Below are 17,902 nucleotides of genomic sequence, written 5' to 3'. Positions count from 1 at the left end.
CAAATAAATGGAAATAATGATATATATTCTAATATGTTCTAATACCTATAAACTACTTAGGAGGAGTGCCTGGCACATCACAAGTATTTAAGAAGATAGTTGTGATCATCATCATCACCACCATTACCATCACCATCATCATCCTGCATCTGCAGAAAAAATGCAGCCCTTCTTGAATATTCATACTCATTTGGGGAGCTTTAGCATTGAGATTACAAAACAGTGAATAAGTTAGATGTGCCTTCTGTTTGGCCTTAGAATGATATTTGTGATTAATTTCTCAGTGGATTTTTATCTTCTCAGTTCGGTTTGATTTGTGTTCATTTGGAAAGAGTTGGCATGTTTGGCCGGGGAAGCATGTAAGTGGAATATGAGATCATGGCATATTGATCTTGCTGTGATATTTAATAATTAAACATTTATCATAGATAACCCAAGGTCCACTGAAGAGTACTGTTAATCAAGTAAGATGTAGCCTTCCTATATGGCACTGGCTTTTCAACTATTCTTAGGACAGACCTTTAGGTGAGTGTTTTTTGTACTTCACTGGGTATCCACTAATCAAATTTTGTTTCATAAAAGGGCATTTTCACAGATAAACATTGGACTCTTGCTCAGCAGATTCAATAACCAGCTCCACCCTAAAATTCTCAAGTTCTCTCCTCTCCCCGCCCCCCAAATATAGAGGATTAATTATGTGAGAGTGGGAAGCCAGGAAAGAGCTAACCAGTGAAAAGGAACAGCAAAGATCATAAGATAGGACAGAACATGGTGCATTCATGGTAAGGAAAGGCTAGTGTGAGAGAGCCAGGAGGAAGAGAGAGAGCAAGAGCATGTGTTCTTTTGATAGATGGCTGATAGCTTGACTTTGCTCCAGATGTTTCTCCCTCAGGCTGTCTTTACTCTCCTATCAGAATCCACAAGTCTCCTCAAAATATCCTCTGGCTCTTCTAGGTCAACAATGAGAAGAGATGATCTCAGGAAATCCTCGGTGGTAACTGCTCCTGAGAAGTTAGCATTAAACATTTATCTCAAGTTCACAATGTTTATGAATTATTTGGATATGGGCACTCACAGTGTTTTTGGTTTCAAAACACTTGACTAAACTGCAGAAAAAATGGATACTTTTGACTATTTATTTGAGTTTTTTCAAAAGAATAATTGGATGAAGAATTTCTGCTCTTGTTTGAAGTGACTTGTTCAGTGGTAGGAAAACTGACTTTTAGGGACTCGAACATTGAACCTTGCTCATTTTCTCTTCCAGGTGAATGGGGAGATAAAAAGGTTAAAGGTGAAAACTTTTCTTTCTTCAACTAATTTGAGGAGGGTACTTGAAAAACTAGTCAAGTGATTTCAAGCAGTATTTTTAAGGAGAATACTTGCTACATCTTTAGATAAAATGACTCTCTAGAGAAATAACTTAACAAGACATTCTACCCCACAAAGAAACGAAGCATGTTACATGAACTTTGAAATGTAAGCATGTGATGATGAATCATTTTTTGACATTGGAGAAGTAAATGACTTTTGGAAAACGTGGCAAGTCCCGGTCGATTCAGAAAGCATTTATATATTCCATATCATAAAGTACATTGATGAATGGAACTTAGGAACAAACAGATGAGTGCCAAGATACATACTGTTAGGTTTTATCAATTATTTTCCATTTTTAGATTGGAAGATTTTAGAAAAGTACTTCCAGTTGCTTTATTTCTGCAAATGATATATTTTAGTTTTTATGCATACTTTCATAACCTAGTTTTATCCTTTGACAGACCTTCTAGATAATACCAACATATGTTCATATATAATTTACATATCTCTATCTTTATAAGAAGTCGATGTATTTATATCTGAATCTGCATTTGTACATAAAAGCATCCGTCTTTATACATAGTTGGTTTCCTCCGTGGGGCCAATATTTCCTCTGCCTATAAAACTCATACTCTCGTGATTGATTTCTTCACATCTACACCTCCTCAAAGAGGCTTTCCTTAATCACTCACTGCCTCTTATAACACCCTGCTCTTTTCCTTCTTGACACTTAGCATACTTTATATGCTAATACAAAGTTTAATGTATAAAGAAATAATGAGAGACTCAAGCTTCATAATAGGAGCAGTGCCATCTGTTTTGTTAACCACTGTTTATCCCAAACTTAGCAGAATGTCAAGGAGTATAGTAAGAAATCTACTTGTGTTTATTGAATGAATGAATTAATGAATGAATGAATATCATTGAGGATTAAGCTCGTGTATGATACTTCCAAAAATTTTAGTGTATTTTAGGCAAGAAAATCATGCAATTTAGGGAAATGTAAACACGACCAACGAATACAATTTTAAAATTTTGAGTCCTACAGAGAATGGTACAGTGATTTGTGAAATACACTGCACCTAAATACACTGACAAGAAATATTGGTAAGCATTTCTTGACATTATTTTATTTTTGTGGGAGTATTATTGTTTTATTAAGACAAAGAAAGGTCATAATCATCAGGAACCTTGGCCTTAGAGATTCCGCATTCTCTCCTGGAAACTCTCTTGTGCCAAAATTACACACATAAACATAGATTTATTTTTGATGGCTGCAGAAATGATGGTTTACCACGCTGGGGATAATGGAGCCTTGCTGATTCTATAGAAAATAGTCTTTGGTGAATGCGTTTCTCCACCCATATGCACACATTTGCTTTTTCTAAGGATGGCAGACCAGTAGTCCTGGACTAGAACTGAATAAGAAAGAAAAGAAGGACACTTTTCTCTTGAATGCATTTCACGTTAAGGCTCTGCTTGAGGCTTATGAAAACCAAGACAGCATTATTTAAAAATCAGTCCCTCAAACACACTTGAAAATATCACCTCGCTCTTATTTTTCTGGTTGCAAGTCATGATTCCAAACCAACCTTTTCTTTCATAAGCATTTATCAACTGAGACCTTTAAAATAATTGCATATATCTCTTGATATGTTTTTGTTTTTCAAAAACAGTTTTTAAAATGCGAAGGCTGGTTCTGTTTTACTTACAACCTAATTACGAAGGTAACATTTGCCATGCAGAGGACTAAAATCACCATCCAAAGATATTTTGTTTATTTGTCTTAAAAATGTTGTGCTATAGATTTGGAACTTTAGAGTCAGACTGTAATTATATAATCAGCTCTTCACCAAAATGATGGTCCTGAGATACAACAACTAAATTAAATCTACAAATAACCCCAAACCCTTTTTATAGGAAAATCATTTTGCGAAGAAATGCCAACCACTAGCAGAATTGATAAAGCCAGTGTCTTCTCCTGTGCAGTTCCTGGTGGAGGGAATACCAAGCAGTGTAACGGTGCAAAGACAAGAAATCAGAGAGAAACAAAGGGCATGGTTTTAATCAGCACCTGAAATACAATGTTTATGGCACAGAGTTTCCAGACTGGCTATAAAGTGTGAGCAAAACTCATTTAACATCTACTGGTAACCAAAGGTTTTTAAAGCAACAGTAATAAAACAAGTACAAATAAACTTAAATGACAATACAAGCCATATCTGATCAGCGCATTGCACTTTGGACAAGGCGTACCTTAAGCCAGTGTGGTTTTAGATCTCCATGCAGCAGCCTGAGGCGTTTGTCATGATGCCAGACCACTGGGCCAAATATTCAAACCAGAAGTCTTACATGGGAAATATTAAGAACCTTACATAGGCCAGCAGTCAATGTCCATTTGTCACTCTGTTTAATTCCTGATTTTTAATTTTCCAGGGAAAAAAGCTTATGATAGAACACGCTCTTTATAAGTACACACTTAAAGATGAGGATTTCAACTTCAGTATGATTGTTATTTTAGGGATGGAAATACAGAATTAATTATCTCAATGAGCTGGTTCTAATTCCCAAGAGGATAAGTTAGCTGTATTTCATCCTACAGCAGATACGATACCATGCAGAGGTATGCTGTTTGGAACACAGGAAGGTACCATGAAAAAGGCTTGATGTTTTCTCTGAGCTTACAGCTACACTGGAAAAGTTCATAATGGTTCAAGAATGCCTTTTTAAGTAGAAAGGATGATTCAGTATGGGCTCAACTGGCACAACAAACAAAATAGAGACAATTTCAAAACACCATAATTAGGGTTGTTGCCCTTTTCAAAGATACACCAGTCAGTCATTTATTGGGCTAATTTTATGTCAACATTTATTTTTTATATAGATTTACCTAATGAAAAATAATGTGAGGAAATGAGGTTTCGAGGAGTGTTATCACCAGAACTCACGGTCTATTCATCATTAAGAAGAGAACTCATTGACCCTATTCTCATTTACAATCAAGTCCTACACACTGGGCAAGGCAAGCATTCTTATCCATACAAACAAGTCCCACTTTTCACCCTGGAGAGGAAGGGTTATACTTTCTGGCAAAAAAAAAAAAAAAAAAAAAAAAGCCTCCCTGGTTACTGTGAGACAATGACCCCAGTGGGACATTGGAAAATTGCTGATTTAAAAATATTTTTAAAAATCGTGGAATTCATTTATTTTATAAATTCTGAAAAAAATCTGAGACTCAAATTCATATTTAGGTGATTTTGATGTGTTTCAAAAACTAGAAACTAGTACTTTCTAATGTTTTTTTTTTCTGTGCTAACTGCTTAGCTATCTATTTCAGCTTCTCATAGCATCAGCATCACTGCGATGGAAAGGGTCACGAAGGTCCTCTAATTAAGCCGTTTCTGCTTCAGGACCAATAGAGAGTTTGTCCCATAGGTTTGCATTTTGGAATGTTCCTTTTTGAGCCATGTGGTGGATAGATGCTCTTACTTTGATCAAATCTCAGCCTTTCTGAGCTTGAGCTTCTTCATTCATAAAATAGATACACTGCTTCATGAATTGTTTTGAAGATCAATGAGATATCATATGTCCTAACTAAGCTGTCCTAGTTATATAATTCATGCATTATTTTAATTAACTTCCACCAACCTATTCATGGAGCAAAACATTTCTTTTCCAAATGTGAGAATAACCAATACTAGTAATAATAATAAAACTCATGGGGGCTGAGTTGTCATTAAGTGCCCTAAGAACTTTATCTGCATTATCTCATCAAAAGAAGCGTGATGAAAATGTTCTAGAATTAAATAGTGGTGATAGTTGCTCAACCTCATGACAATATTAAAACCACTGGAGCATACACTTTAAAAGGGCAGATTGTATGGTATCTGAATTATACCACAATAAAAAAAGACAATTGTATGGGAAAGAGTTTTAGAAAATTACAAATGCATAGGTAGTGTGAAGGATACAGTGAAAAATAAGTCAGTCTTTTATAAATATGGTTGAGGAGTTAAAACAGGTTCATAAAAACCACACCGAAACAGTGTGTGAAGGTGGCGTGTCAAGGCTTGCAGAGTTGTGCTAGACACTCAGTAAACTGAGAGATGATTGTGAACCTCCAGGAGGTAATACCACCGTCAGGATATTACTTCATGGAGCTGAAGGAGCTCTAGTATTCTGTAGAATGGAGATATATTAGGAAAGGTATATGACCTTAATGAAGATTTTGTGGAAAAAGGAAAATATTAATTTCTTAGAAAGTGGTAGCACTAAATATGATCCTTCTGGGATGGTATGATCACCCTTGCTCGCACCCACTTCGGATTCCTTGTGTGGTGCACTGAAGTGTAATTAGCCAAAAGGAAAGAGGCACTTTGCAGTAACCCTGCTCTCGACTCGGTCTTCTGAGCGTGCCTGGGTGTCAAGACCTTTTCCTAGAAACAGACACAGCTGAAGTCATCTGCTTCAGATGCTCCTCCAACTTGGTTAGGTTGTAGTATTGATGTTCATTAACTATGAGATTTGGGGCACATTAGATAAACTCTCTAAGAAGAGAGAGAGAATAGTGTAAGTGTGCTGGAGTTTTAGGTAGATACATCATGTGTAGATCAGTGCCCGACACCCAGTGAGCACTCTGGTATGTAGGGACTGGAAAGGCAGATGGGAGGCAGAGGGGACATATCTTCTATGTCCCTGGGTGTCTTTGGTATTTATCTGTGCTATAGGCGTCCGAATGCTGGCTGGCTCCTGGGAGACTGACTCACTGAGACCCTTCAGAACCCTCCCCCACCGTGCACCTGAGCTCCTTCACATTGCTCTCTGGATTCTCTTGTGGGTGTGACTATTTGCTTGCATGATTTATCATACCAATTCGATTGAAACTTCCCAAAGGCAGAGAACATACTTTATATATTGCATTGTCCACACATTTATGCAGAATGCAGAATGCATATTATATATTTGATTTTTATTTATTAACTGAATGGATTTTAGAATTATTTCTCAATGGGAAAAGTGGGATACAGGGTAGCAGTAGCTTTTGGTTTTTGAAATAGTGTGCGGGTTTTATTTGGGGGCAAGTGCATTTCCAATCTAATTCCAGGTTAAAACAACTAAACCAAAACCATTCTTGACATTATGAACCATCCAGGGTGGGAGATGCAATCTCTTTCAGCCTATAGGACCTTTAAGTCATTAATGTGGAAAAGCATTTGGGGTGAAATAGCAATTCCCTGAATTCGTGTATTTGTTTAGAGATGAAAGAACAAGTGGGTTTCTGTCACACTCTGTACTGTTACTTACTTCATCCACAATGTCTGTAGGCCTCAGAGTCCCCCTCGAGCCTTAAAGCCTCTGATCTCCGGTGAAGATTAGTCTCTGGACAAGGAAAACACACAATTTAGCCTGACTCTGATTTCAGCTGACAATGCAGAACCGGAGCATGAGAGTTGTTCTGTATTCTGAAATGGGCACAAGCATGCTGTGCATTTAAATACATTGTCAAGTTCTGTCCAAACTGGGCCCCTGGAGTATAGGATTATATAAAACTAGAGGCCCAGTGAACGAAATTTGTGCTCTGGGGGGGGGGGAGGGGTGTCTCTCAGCCCAGCCTGTGCCCTCTCCACAGTCTGAGAGCCCTGAGGGGATGTCTGACTGCTGCAGAGGCAGGAGGTTCCACCGCTGCTCTCACCAGCCTTGAGCACGGCATCTGGCTGAGCGGCGCTCCCCCTATGGGAGCTCACTGACCATCAGGGGGCAGCTCCTGTGTTGAGTGTCTGCCCCCTTGTGGACGGTGCACATCATAGTGACTGGTTGTTCTGCTGTTTGGTTGATTTGCATATTAGCCTTCTATTATATAGGATTCTACAATAGAGCTTGTAGGTTATAACCAAGCCTCCCTGCTAATCTACATGTTGTCCAAGGTTGCACACTTGTTCATCCTGTTTGTTGATGCTCTCTACCAGAGTGTATAAGCAAATAAAACAAAAAAATAGGAGACCATTATTACTTGTCAATTTTCCAAGACATAGTTGAGCCAAATATATCTGCATAATAATTCCAGATACTGGACAAAAGCCAGTGGCATTTCTATATGCTACATACAGGCTAAATCTTAATATGTATATTCTGTTTTATCTATTTAATATAAACATCAGTGGAAATATATCTGCATCTATAACATACAAACATGTTGCTTGAAGTATGCCAAAGATATCCAGAATATCATTAAATCTTAATCAAATATTTTTCAAATGAATATGTGATTGCAGCTGAAATTAAATGGTGCATTAAACTATAGTGCTACTGGCTAGAACTTTCAAGTTCCTTCCCAGTGTCATCTTTCATAATGTTTCCTTTTAAGTTGGTTTAATAACATAATCATTATTCAGAAATGAGCATTTGTGAAAAAATTAATAATTACTTTGTCACTATTTATTTAATGAATCCACGGAAAGACTTCATTAAATTATAAATGCCTCGTTACTGATATTCTTATAATAGATTTTTGAAATTATAGTGTGAGCCAGTTATCCATTTCAAGAAAGATACAATGCTGAAAGATCAGTACACGTCCAGTGAAATTACTGCTGGTTTTCCTAATGCAATATTCATGAGAACTTGCCGGAGACAATCACATTTAATCCCAGAGAATAAGAATTTGAAATGAATTCTTTTAAATTGTAATTGTCCATTGGTAAGAAAGTTCGGCAAGTCTTATTGTTTCTATAATTGAAATGGCTTTCTATTCTGTCAACCTGGGAAAGATGTGTTTGGAGAATATTTACAATTTCTGAATGGAAAAATAAATGTAGGTCCTAAATATAATTGATATTAATATTGTGTGGTTTATATTCATTTTAATGTAATTGTTTTCAGGGAAAAATTGATCCTGCATCTATCATTTATGATTGATTTTTCAAGGATGTGATGTAACCTGGGTGGAGTAATAATGCCTGAATTAGGGTAGAGTCTGTTATCGCTTGAGTCTACTTTGGTGGTATTCAGTTCTGTTCTAGCAGATGTTGGAGTTTGATCCATGAGATATCAAAGATGTTGGACGTTCAAGGACTAAATTAACATTTTCAGAGGAAGATGAACATCATTTCAAAGTCAGATTTCCATGCATTACCAAACCTCATTATCTCTTAATAGTTTGTTTTACTGTGTTGCAAGAAAAGCATCCCTGTGAAATCTGTGGATTTCTGTACCCTAGAAAATAAGCATTTACATTACATAGTGCAGAAAATTTTGTGATGAGGTAAAGGGACATGTTTGGTTTGGTGCATTTTGTACTTTTAACATTATAATGCTTCCATTCACAGAACTTGAATCTCCTTAAAGCGTAGAACTCTGATAAAAATTGACTATTAGGGGTAGGACACTTTAATAATTTCTTTCAGTCTATCCTGAGATAAGAAACATGCCTGTGATAGAAGAGATCCTAAAACAATGGGCAACTCTATTGTTTTTACAACTCTGTGTTGAAATATCTGATTCCTAGGGCACAACTGCAATTTAAACATGTTCTATGGAATATTTCTTTCTTACCCCCAGGAAGTGCAACTACTTTGGTCACTCTAAGGTAGTAAAATGTCATCTGTTCACTGTAGATATAAGAAGTAATTTCAGTTCACTCCTTTGTAATAATAAATTCAGCCTCAGTTAAAGCTGGTCTCTTGGCACTGCATGGGCTGCCTGGAAGCTGCCACTTGGACTGGGGTTGTTTCTCCTCTTGTTCCCATGACATTCACTTCTCTTCCTTCCTCATCCCTCCAAGGATAAGGCAGAAGAAAGACGACATACGAGACAGAAATGATCTTAGTTGGCTAATACAATAGTAGCCATCTAGCTGGGCTTAGCCTATGCTTTCAGTTTACTCTGAGGAGCATTTGGGGGGGCGGGCATTTTGGTGAGTTGTGCTCTTAACAACATCATTGGAATTTCTTTACCTGCAGTTCCCATGAGGAGGGTAGATGCTCCTCCTTCAGATGGTCATTTAGGATTCCCCCCTCACTCCCCAGGCACCCGCTACTGCTTCTCCAGGTTCTTTCTGTTGCGTTGTCTTCACCACTCACCACCCCTCACCCCAGGGGCTCTCTCGGACAGGACACAACACAATTCTCAGCTGGCTTCCTAACCCATGTCCCACTGGCAATGCTCACGTGTCCTTGGCTCTAACAAACTCATTCACAAGTGATTCCTGTCACAGTAATATCATTGCTCTGCCATCAGTTCATCACCTAGTCACAGTCTCTCCCCTTGAAAGTTTCTCAGGCAAGAGTCAAATCCCAGTTGACTGAACCACTGCCACCAAATTCCAGGAGACAAGAACCAAACTTTCTGAAGTTCTACCTTCCAACTTGGCTGTACCTGCAAAACATATTACACCCCAATTCTCCCCCCAAATCCTCTTCTAATGATCAATCTCCTCTTGGGCTTTCTTTTCTCTTTAATGGGCTGGAAATAGGTCCCATAATTAGGGTGCCAACAGCCATTTTCAGTGCTTTCCTTTGCAAGTTTAGCTTAGTCAGTCTTTTACCTCATTTTGTAAAAAGAAAGTAGTAATCTATTTGTTTTTAACTGATTATTTTAAGATTGCAGCTGAAACTGAGACAAAAAAAACATTTTAAATTCTATTGCATCCAAATATGAGTTGCTTCTGCTTTAAAATTATTTTCAGCACACATTGGTTGATACATATGTAAAATCTGCAAGGCTAATGCAGGTCCTGTGGTGTTCCTACTCCAGCAGGAAATATAAAACAGGTAGCAAGGAACATCTAGAGTTACCAACTCTGCTACCTGAAGTTGGGATGAGGCAATATTCCCCAAATTCAGCCTAATATAATGATTAGGAGCATAAATCCTAGAGCCAGACTGCCTGGATTTGAATCACAGTTTTTCTCTATCTAACTGTGTGACCTTAGCCAGGTTACTTCATCACATTGTGCTTAGTTTCCTCATTTGTCAAATGGAGATAAAATAGAACCTTTCTCACAGGGATCTTATGAGAAATACCAGAGTTAGCATTACAGTTAGAACTTTTAGAACACTATAAAGGTGTTTGCTAAATAAAGAGAATGCCTAAAAGAGAATGCCTGCATCTCTACATGGACTTCCCTGAGTCCCCTGGATGAATGTTGGATACATTTTAAGTGTTATTGGAAACACAGTGTTGTTGTTATGTGTGTGTTTGCCACCTGAATCATTCTACACAATCTAGAATAATTTATAATGGCATATATTTTAAAGTAAGGATTATGAAAAATATAGTAGAAAATAAAAATAAGTCGAGGGAAAACAGTATACCAGAAGTCTATGCAGCTAGAAAAATCACCCTACTCACTTTGACTCCGAGTTTCCTAATAACCAAAGTCAAAAATGAAATATGAAAAAAAGAAGAAATGTAACTTTGTCATATTGTCTGTCAAGCCGGAAACAAATCAAAATTTAAAAAAAAATTAGAAACGATATTAACTTATTATAAGAAAAAGATCTTTTATAGACAACAAGGACCAGGAAAAAGAAAAATAGAAATCTTTAGGAAGTGTGCATGAGGCGGGCAATGAGCACTGTCCCAAATACCACCTTCATGTATCACCCTTTAATCAATGCAGTTTTGGACAGTGTTTTCGTATAACAATTCTCAATGTAAGCTGATACTCTTGCTGTTTAGCTCAATGCTGAGAATCTGGCAAGATGTCTAAAGGATGCGGTCCAAATATTCAGGTTTTCAATATTCTGATGATTAATTTCTGCAGAAATGGATGGAGTACATGCCCTTTAAAGAAGTTTGATGAAAGGTGAACTACAGAGAGTTTGAGGTTATGTACGCAAACAAGGGCCTGCAGTGCTACTGATTAAGGGCAAATCTACATGCTTTAAAAATCCACTGAACTCATGATAAAGTTGACAGTCCTACTGTTAGAGAATGTTTCTCAGAAGCAGAGGACACAAGCCCGTGTTTCTCTCTGCTACCGTGTAGTATGCAGTTCTAAAGTTAACAATAACAAACTTTGTGCTTAGAATTAGATTTGCAATGCTGTTTTGCATAACCCAGAGACGGGGGTTGATAATAGATAGCCATATCTTAGCTTAGATAGAAAGTAACAATGGGGGAACTGAATTCTAATTCCAGTACCCATCCACCCATTAAGTTATGTGACCTTGAGCGAGTCATTGCACCTTCTTGTGTCATAGTTTCATCACCTATAAAATAAATTGAACGCATTTCAGGCTGGTAGAATTGGATGGTGTGTGTGTGTGTGTGTGTGTGTGTGCGTGTGTGTGTGTGAATAATGACTAAGAAACTGCACTCATTAAATGCCTGCCTGCATGCCCATACCCTAAGAGTGACTTTCTCTATCGTATTTGTCAGTTGTCTCCAAACAGACTTCGTGGCTGTTTCCCCCAGTTATTAAAAGGGAGAATGCCAAGCCTCATTTTTCTCATGAAATGTAAAGAGTGGATTAAAGGCGCGGTGAGATGGGACATGAAAGGATGTCCTTTCACACAGACCGCTGTGCATGTTGTCTGTGGCAACCTGTGGGCAGGAGGCAGCTCAGTTCTTTTGAAAGTGTCTTTTGGAATATCAATTATCCATGAAAGAGATGCTTCAGATTTCCCCAAATGTCAAGAACCTTTCTTCCTCATGAGTCTTTCAGAAGTAAAATCGGTGGAAAGCAGCCGTTGTCTGAAGCATGTTCTTGATCAATATCCTGTATGTAATTCTAACTAAATGCTGACGGATCAGCGCAACTTTATACAACTTTTTCCCCCCCTCCTCTCTTCCAGCACCAAGGGAAAATTGGAGTTAAATTTAATGTTGGGACAGATGACATCGCCATCGAAGAGTCCAATGCAATCATTAACGATGGGAAATACCATGTAGTGCGTTTCACGCGGAGTGGTGGCAATGCCACGTTACAGGTGGACAGCTGGCCAGTGATCGAGCGCTACCCTGCAGGTAAGCCAGTGCATGGGTGTCTGGGGAAGATTTAATGAGAAACACAAAACACTGTTTTGCGTTCGTTTCACCCAATTGTGGGTTTTCTGAGAAACCATCATGTATTTATTGGACTTTAGAGTCATGTGAATGTCCTGCTGTCCTAAACTGTTCTTGATACGGTGTACAACTGGCATTTTACAGAGGAACTTGAAGGCACACGGTATCGTTTGTGAAATTTAGAGCATCAGTGAAATCAGAAAAATGCACACATAAAGGGCACACCATGTCAAAGCTGGTTTTTTTGTTTTTGTTTTTGTTTTTTGTTTTTTACTGGATCCTTCCATTTGAACAAAGGAAAGGCTTTGTCAAAAGTAACAGAGTGAAAATTTAAAGCTAAGGGAGGGAATATTACAACCCGTTTCCCTGAAAGGAAATGGAGCCAGATGATTCCTTTGATGGTGATATGCAGCTGAAACTCATGAAATGCGCAGGTGGGCTGTGGGACACCAGAGAACCAGTAAAGGAACTATTGGTAGTACTGTAAATCAGTAGTTGTAAGAGCCTGAAAAATAAATGAAGTTTGTTTTCACTGTCACATAGCCGCGGGGTTTCACGAGGATTCTGACACCAGCATCACTCATTTCAAGTCTCTAAAATGAACGTGAGGCTATCACAGAGAAAATAAAAACGATCGCGTTCATAGTTCATGAGCTTTGTGAGCGCTGCGCTCTTGAACCAAAGGCAGTAGATTTGAAATTTAAGCCGCTGTTACTTGTGATTGTATATATTCTCAATTAAAGTAACATGTTATTTTAAAGTAAAATACACAGTAAAAGTATAAAGGTATTTATTGCCATTATAATCCTCTCTACATTTTGGTACAAAAGAGATTACTGCAAACATCAATCTCATTTTTCTCTGCTCCCCTTTTAGATAGAACTGGGGGTTTTTTGGTGTGTGGATTTGTTGTTTTTTAAAGAAGAGCTATAGTACAGTATAAAGAAAGAGTGTAAAAAGAAATTTTAATTTTTGCACAATAACAATGATTACCTAAAAGTATCTCTGAACCCCTCTATTACAAGTACTTTGTTTCTTGGAAGAAATAATTTGAGGAAATAACTAGCTTACTAAATAAAGATCAAGCTTCCTTAGTACTGACTCGCGATTATGGAATCGAGTGTCTGTGGTGATGCCCCTGTGCACCTTTGCTGATTTATAAAATTTTACATCTCCAAACCTCATCTCAAACCTCTTTTATAAACTTTGTCCTCTTCAAATATTTGCTCAATTAAATGTGATATAAAGCTGCTCTATGACAAAATTTAGAAGCAAGCGCATTAATAATAACTGCCTATTATAGTACTGGCAAATAGTGGGCACTTAATAAATATTTGCAGAATTGATATCCTGGGGAATTATCCCAATTTTACACTGTAATTATGAGAATGTGTATCTTCTGTGGCCTTCTGTAAGTAAGATGGACTGGAAGACTGGAAGGAAAGTGCCTGAAATCTACACACATTGTTACATAGCCCCCAGCAATCCCTTATTGCATTTACTGAAATCCTAGTTGAAATGTATTGTTTTTAATAACTACAGCCTTGATGGAATTACAGAAAAATAAATTGGTGAATTTCTTAAAATACAATGATTGAATACCTCTTTACTGAGAGGAAGTCATGGCACTAGACTCCATAAAAGATGGAAACTAGAATGAAATTTGGATCCTGACCCTGGAATATGTTACCTGTTAATAGTGGACACGAACATGTAAAATGATACATTTTATTATTATTACAGAGCGGCAGTTGCCTCTTGAAGCCTAGCTTTGTTTCACCAGTTAATGATTTAAACTTACCTTCATTTAGAAACTTTTTTACTCTTTCCAACCTTTCCAAGTTGGTATCTTTAAGAACGCTGTTCTGGTGAATGTTAGTGATGACCTATGGGGGTGAGGAGAGGAATCCCACTCTTAACTTAGTCTGAATTAAACTAAGTTGAAAGTGGCTACACTGGGCTTTATTATATTAATATTCATAATTCATCTCCAAAAGGGAAGTATGGTTTGCATTTCCCAAGCACAGATCATCAGAACCTAGTTTACTAATGCGTTATTAGTTCATGTGGGTAAATATTTTTGTTTTAAAAAATGTTCATACCTCACTATTTTATTATAGCTCATGTGATTAAATAGACCAGAAAAGGCGTACTAGCTATAGTTCAAAAAAGTTATGGTCCCTGTGTTTCTGTGGCACGCTAATATCCAATTTGAATAGTGGTCATTAAGATCGGTCAATATTGATTAAGTCAGCAAATATTTGTATATTTTCTTCTGGACTAATATCTGTCTAACACATATAATGTCTTTACCAATTAAAATGGATGTTCAGTATGAAAATATATATGTATTTAAAAATCAGAAGCTGGCAATGTCATGGTAATGAGCAAATCTTTAGAAATAGATATTTTGGATGCAACCTTTTATATTTAGTCCTTTTACAAAAAAGTATTTTAGATAATATTAACAAACACAGAGTAAGCAAAGCTGCAGTTACTCTGAAGGATGCAAGCAAGGGTAAAACGCAGTTTGCCCTCAAGAAAATTAGAGCACCTGCGGGGAATTTAAATGTATACATATAAAAAGTTAATGATCAATATGTGAAGAGCTCATAGGAGTCACCATCGTTGCCATCAGTATTTTATTAATCATCTGCTCTGTGTGCATTTCAGCATGATGCTGAGGTAGGAAATAAGCTGTGAAAATGTCAAATACCCCTTTTTCTTAGAGCTTCACCTGCCACAACTCCATGAAGGCCGAGTACAAATTTAAAAGTGTCATCTAGATTAAAGTTGTTAGAACAAAGCAATTTTATAAGTTCAATAGAAATATCTAGTATATCTCTCTTATATTGGTTTGTGGGTGGCTATTTTTTATTTTTTAAAAAATGTGTTATTATTCATTAGAAAAATAGTGGGACCAAAGCCTTTACCACCAAATTCTATAATGAGAGAAGCAGGAACCAACAGACTATACTTGGTTCCTTTTCAAGTGCCTGCGCAGCTAAATATAGATAACAAGGGCTGAAATTAGTAATTAAGTATAGTACTTAACCTTCCATTATAGGGCTTTGTGGTAAGTGCTTTTATATGAGGCAATTTATCTGGTAGCGACATTAACCTATATAATAAAACCCTACTATGCAAATTGACCAAAGGGCGGAACGACTAGCGGAATGACTGGTCGCTATGACGCACACTGACCACCAGGGGGGGCAGACACTCAATGCAGGGGCTGCCCCCTGGTGGTCAGTGCACTCCCATAGGGGGAGCGTCACTCAGCTAGAAGACGGGCTCACGGCTGGCGAGAGCAGCGGCGGTGGCAGGAGCCTCTCCCACCTCCACTTCAGGCAGATGGTAAGGAGAGAGGGGTCCCAGACTGCAAGAGCCCTGCAGGCCGGGTTGAGGGGCCCCCCCAGTGCACAGATTTCATGCACTGGGCCTCTAATACCTTTACTAAAAAGCACCTAAAGCATTGACCAGCAGTACCCCACCCATAATGGTCTGGAAGGCTTTCATAGAGAAACTAATTAGTAGAGGTAGAATAGATACTCTTTTGGAGTGTATGAAATAATCCCAATAACTCAACAATTTACATTTTAGAATAAATTCTGAATTTTCAGCATAGGAACCCAGTTTGTGTTATTTTCTGTGCATGGAGCAAACTATCTATACTAATAAAAGGGTAATATGCTAATTAAACCGGACATCCTTTCAGACAAAGCCATGGTGGCAGGGCTGAGGCAGAGGTGGTTAAGGGCAATCAGGATGGCAGGGGAGAGCAGTTAGGGGGATCAGGATGGCAGGGGAGAGCAGTTAGGGGGGTCAGGCCAGCAGGCAGGTGAGCAGTTAGGAGCCAGCAGTCCCAGATTGCGAGAGGGATGTCCAACTGCCATTTTTAGGATTGGGCCTAAATCAGCAATCAGACATCCCCCAAGAGGTCCCAGATTGAAGAGGGTGCAGGCTGGGCTGAGGGACCCCCCCCCCAATGCACGAATTTCATGCACCAGGTCTCTCTCTATATATACAGCCTAAGCGACTGAATGACTAGTAGACCAGTTGCTATGATGGGCACTGACCACCAGGGGGCAGATGCTCAATGCAGGAGCTACCACCTGGTGGTCACTGCACTCCCACAGCCAACCTCCTGCAGTCCCTCCCCGCAGCCAGCCAACCTCCTGCAGTCCTTCCCCCTGGCCAACCGGCCCCCCAATCAGCCCCAATCACTAGCCAGGCCAAGGGACGCCACCCGTGCATGAATTCGTGCACCAGGCCTCTAGTAGAAATAATATTTTGCAAACCATTTAAAGTTGAGAAAACCATTTATTGATGCTTATCAGTTAAATTTCTAGAATATGATGCATCATTAATCTCTGATTTGCCCCTAATTACAGTTATATAGCAAAATTTTCTCTCCATAAGAATAGACTTCTCATAATGTTAATCCACAAAGCCAAACACTACCTTGCTTGCTCAGACTAAAGATTGCTCCATATAAATCACAATTACCTTTGAAAATAAACCTTTGACTCTTTTTCTACCACAGTGTGTCAAAAAGATGTCCTTTATATTATGTATATTAAGGTCAAATATTCATTGTTTTCCTGTCAAGTTAACACCTCAGATCAACACATATTTAAAGGAGATATATACTATATTAAAGAAACATGCTAGGTTTACCATCTGGTTAAAGGGATAAGTAAAAAATGTTCAATATTCAAAATATAATATGTGAGGAAGTATAAATTATCATTTCATATTTGGCTAATTTTTGAATAAGACAAAAATAAAATATATTGTAAGGAGGAAGAGGCCAGTTTGGAAAAACTTGGTTGGGAACTTAAAAGACTAGATTTTTACTTGGAGGAAGGCATGCATTCAGTTTAATGAGATTAGCAGGAAGAGACAGAGACAGAAAATACTTAGAAAGCTAGGGTGTGAGAAAATAAAGAGGATGAATGCAAAATATATTAGAAGACCTGGTGAACAACTAAATAAAAGGGGAGTCATTCTACTTTTTATTTTCTATCTCTTTCTCTCTTTTTTAAACCATTAATTATTCAATATTCGAATGATGTAGTATGTCACCAGACTGCACTAGGTAGCAATGAAGTGGAAATCTGCAGTGGGAATAAATAGAGAGGTTAAAGACATAGTAGTTTTTGCTTGCTAAAAGTTTAGTCTGGGGGACAAAAAGGATTCAGCAAACCTACTAATGTAAATAAATTGTAACTTCAAAATTAATAGTAGAGTTTAACTGCTATTCGAAAGGAGAAAGTGGTGGTCTGGAGTGGTGTAACAGAGTAGATTCTAACAGGGATATAAAGATTTGGAAGAAGCATAAGAATAGCCCAAGAAGAGACGGCATTTGCAAGAGGGAAGGGACTTCAAAGATCTTCTATTCCAGCTCCTTCATTTTCCAGAAAGTAAAATGGAATCTTGGAGAGGCTAATTGATCTGATCAAGATCACTATGCTAGTTGGGGACTCTTGTCTTCTGTCTCTGTGCACCTTACTTTATGCTGTCTAGGAGGCAGAAACCAAAATGAAGAGAGATCATTTTAGGTAGTCTTCCATGTAGC

The 17,902-nt window shown here is 38.0% G+C and overlaps 1 protein-coding gene across 21 annotated transcripts in view; it reads left to right on the top strand.

Moving 5' to 3' along the window:
- Positions 1–17,902, top strand: part of NRXN1 (neurexin 1) — a 999,171-nt gene that overhangs the window by 845,585 nt on the left and 135,684 nt on the right. For all 21 annotated transcript variants that reach the window (XM_028139955.2, XM_028139954.2, XM_028139952.2 and 18 more), the window contains one exon: positions 12,111–12,282. In XM_028139955.2, the coding sequence (XP_027995756.1) occupies positions 12,111–12,282 (172 nt within the window). The remainder of the gene's footprint in view (positions 1–12,110; positions 12,283–17,902) is intronic.

Source organism: Eptesicus fuscus, chromosome 16 (genome assembly GCF_027574615.1).
Source record: "Eptesicus fuscus isolate TK198812 chromosome 16, DD_ASM_mEF_20220401, whole genome shotgun sequence".
NCBI classification, from domain to species: domain Eukaryota; kingdom Metazoa; phylum Chordata; class Mammalia; order Chiroptera; family Vespertilionidae; genus Eptesicus; species Eptesicus fuscus.
Note: the sequence above shows the minus strand (reverse complement) of the source record. Positions and strands in the feature narration are given on the sequence as shown.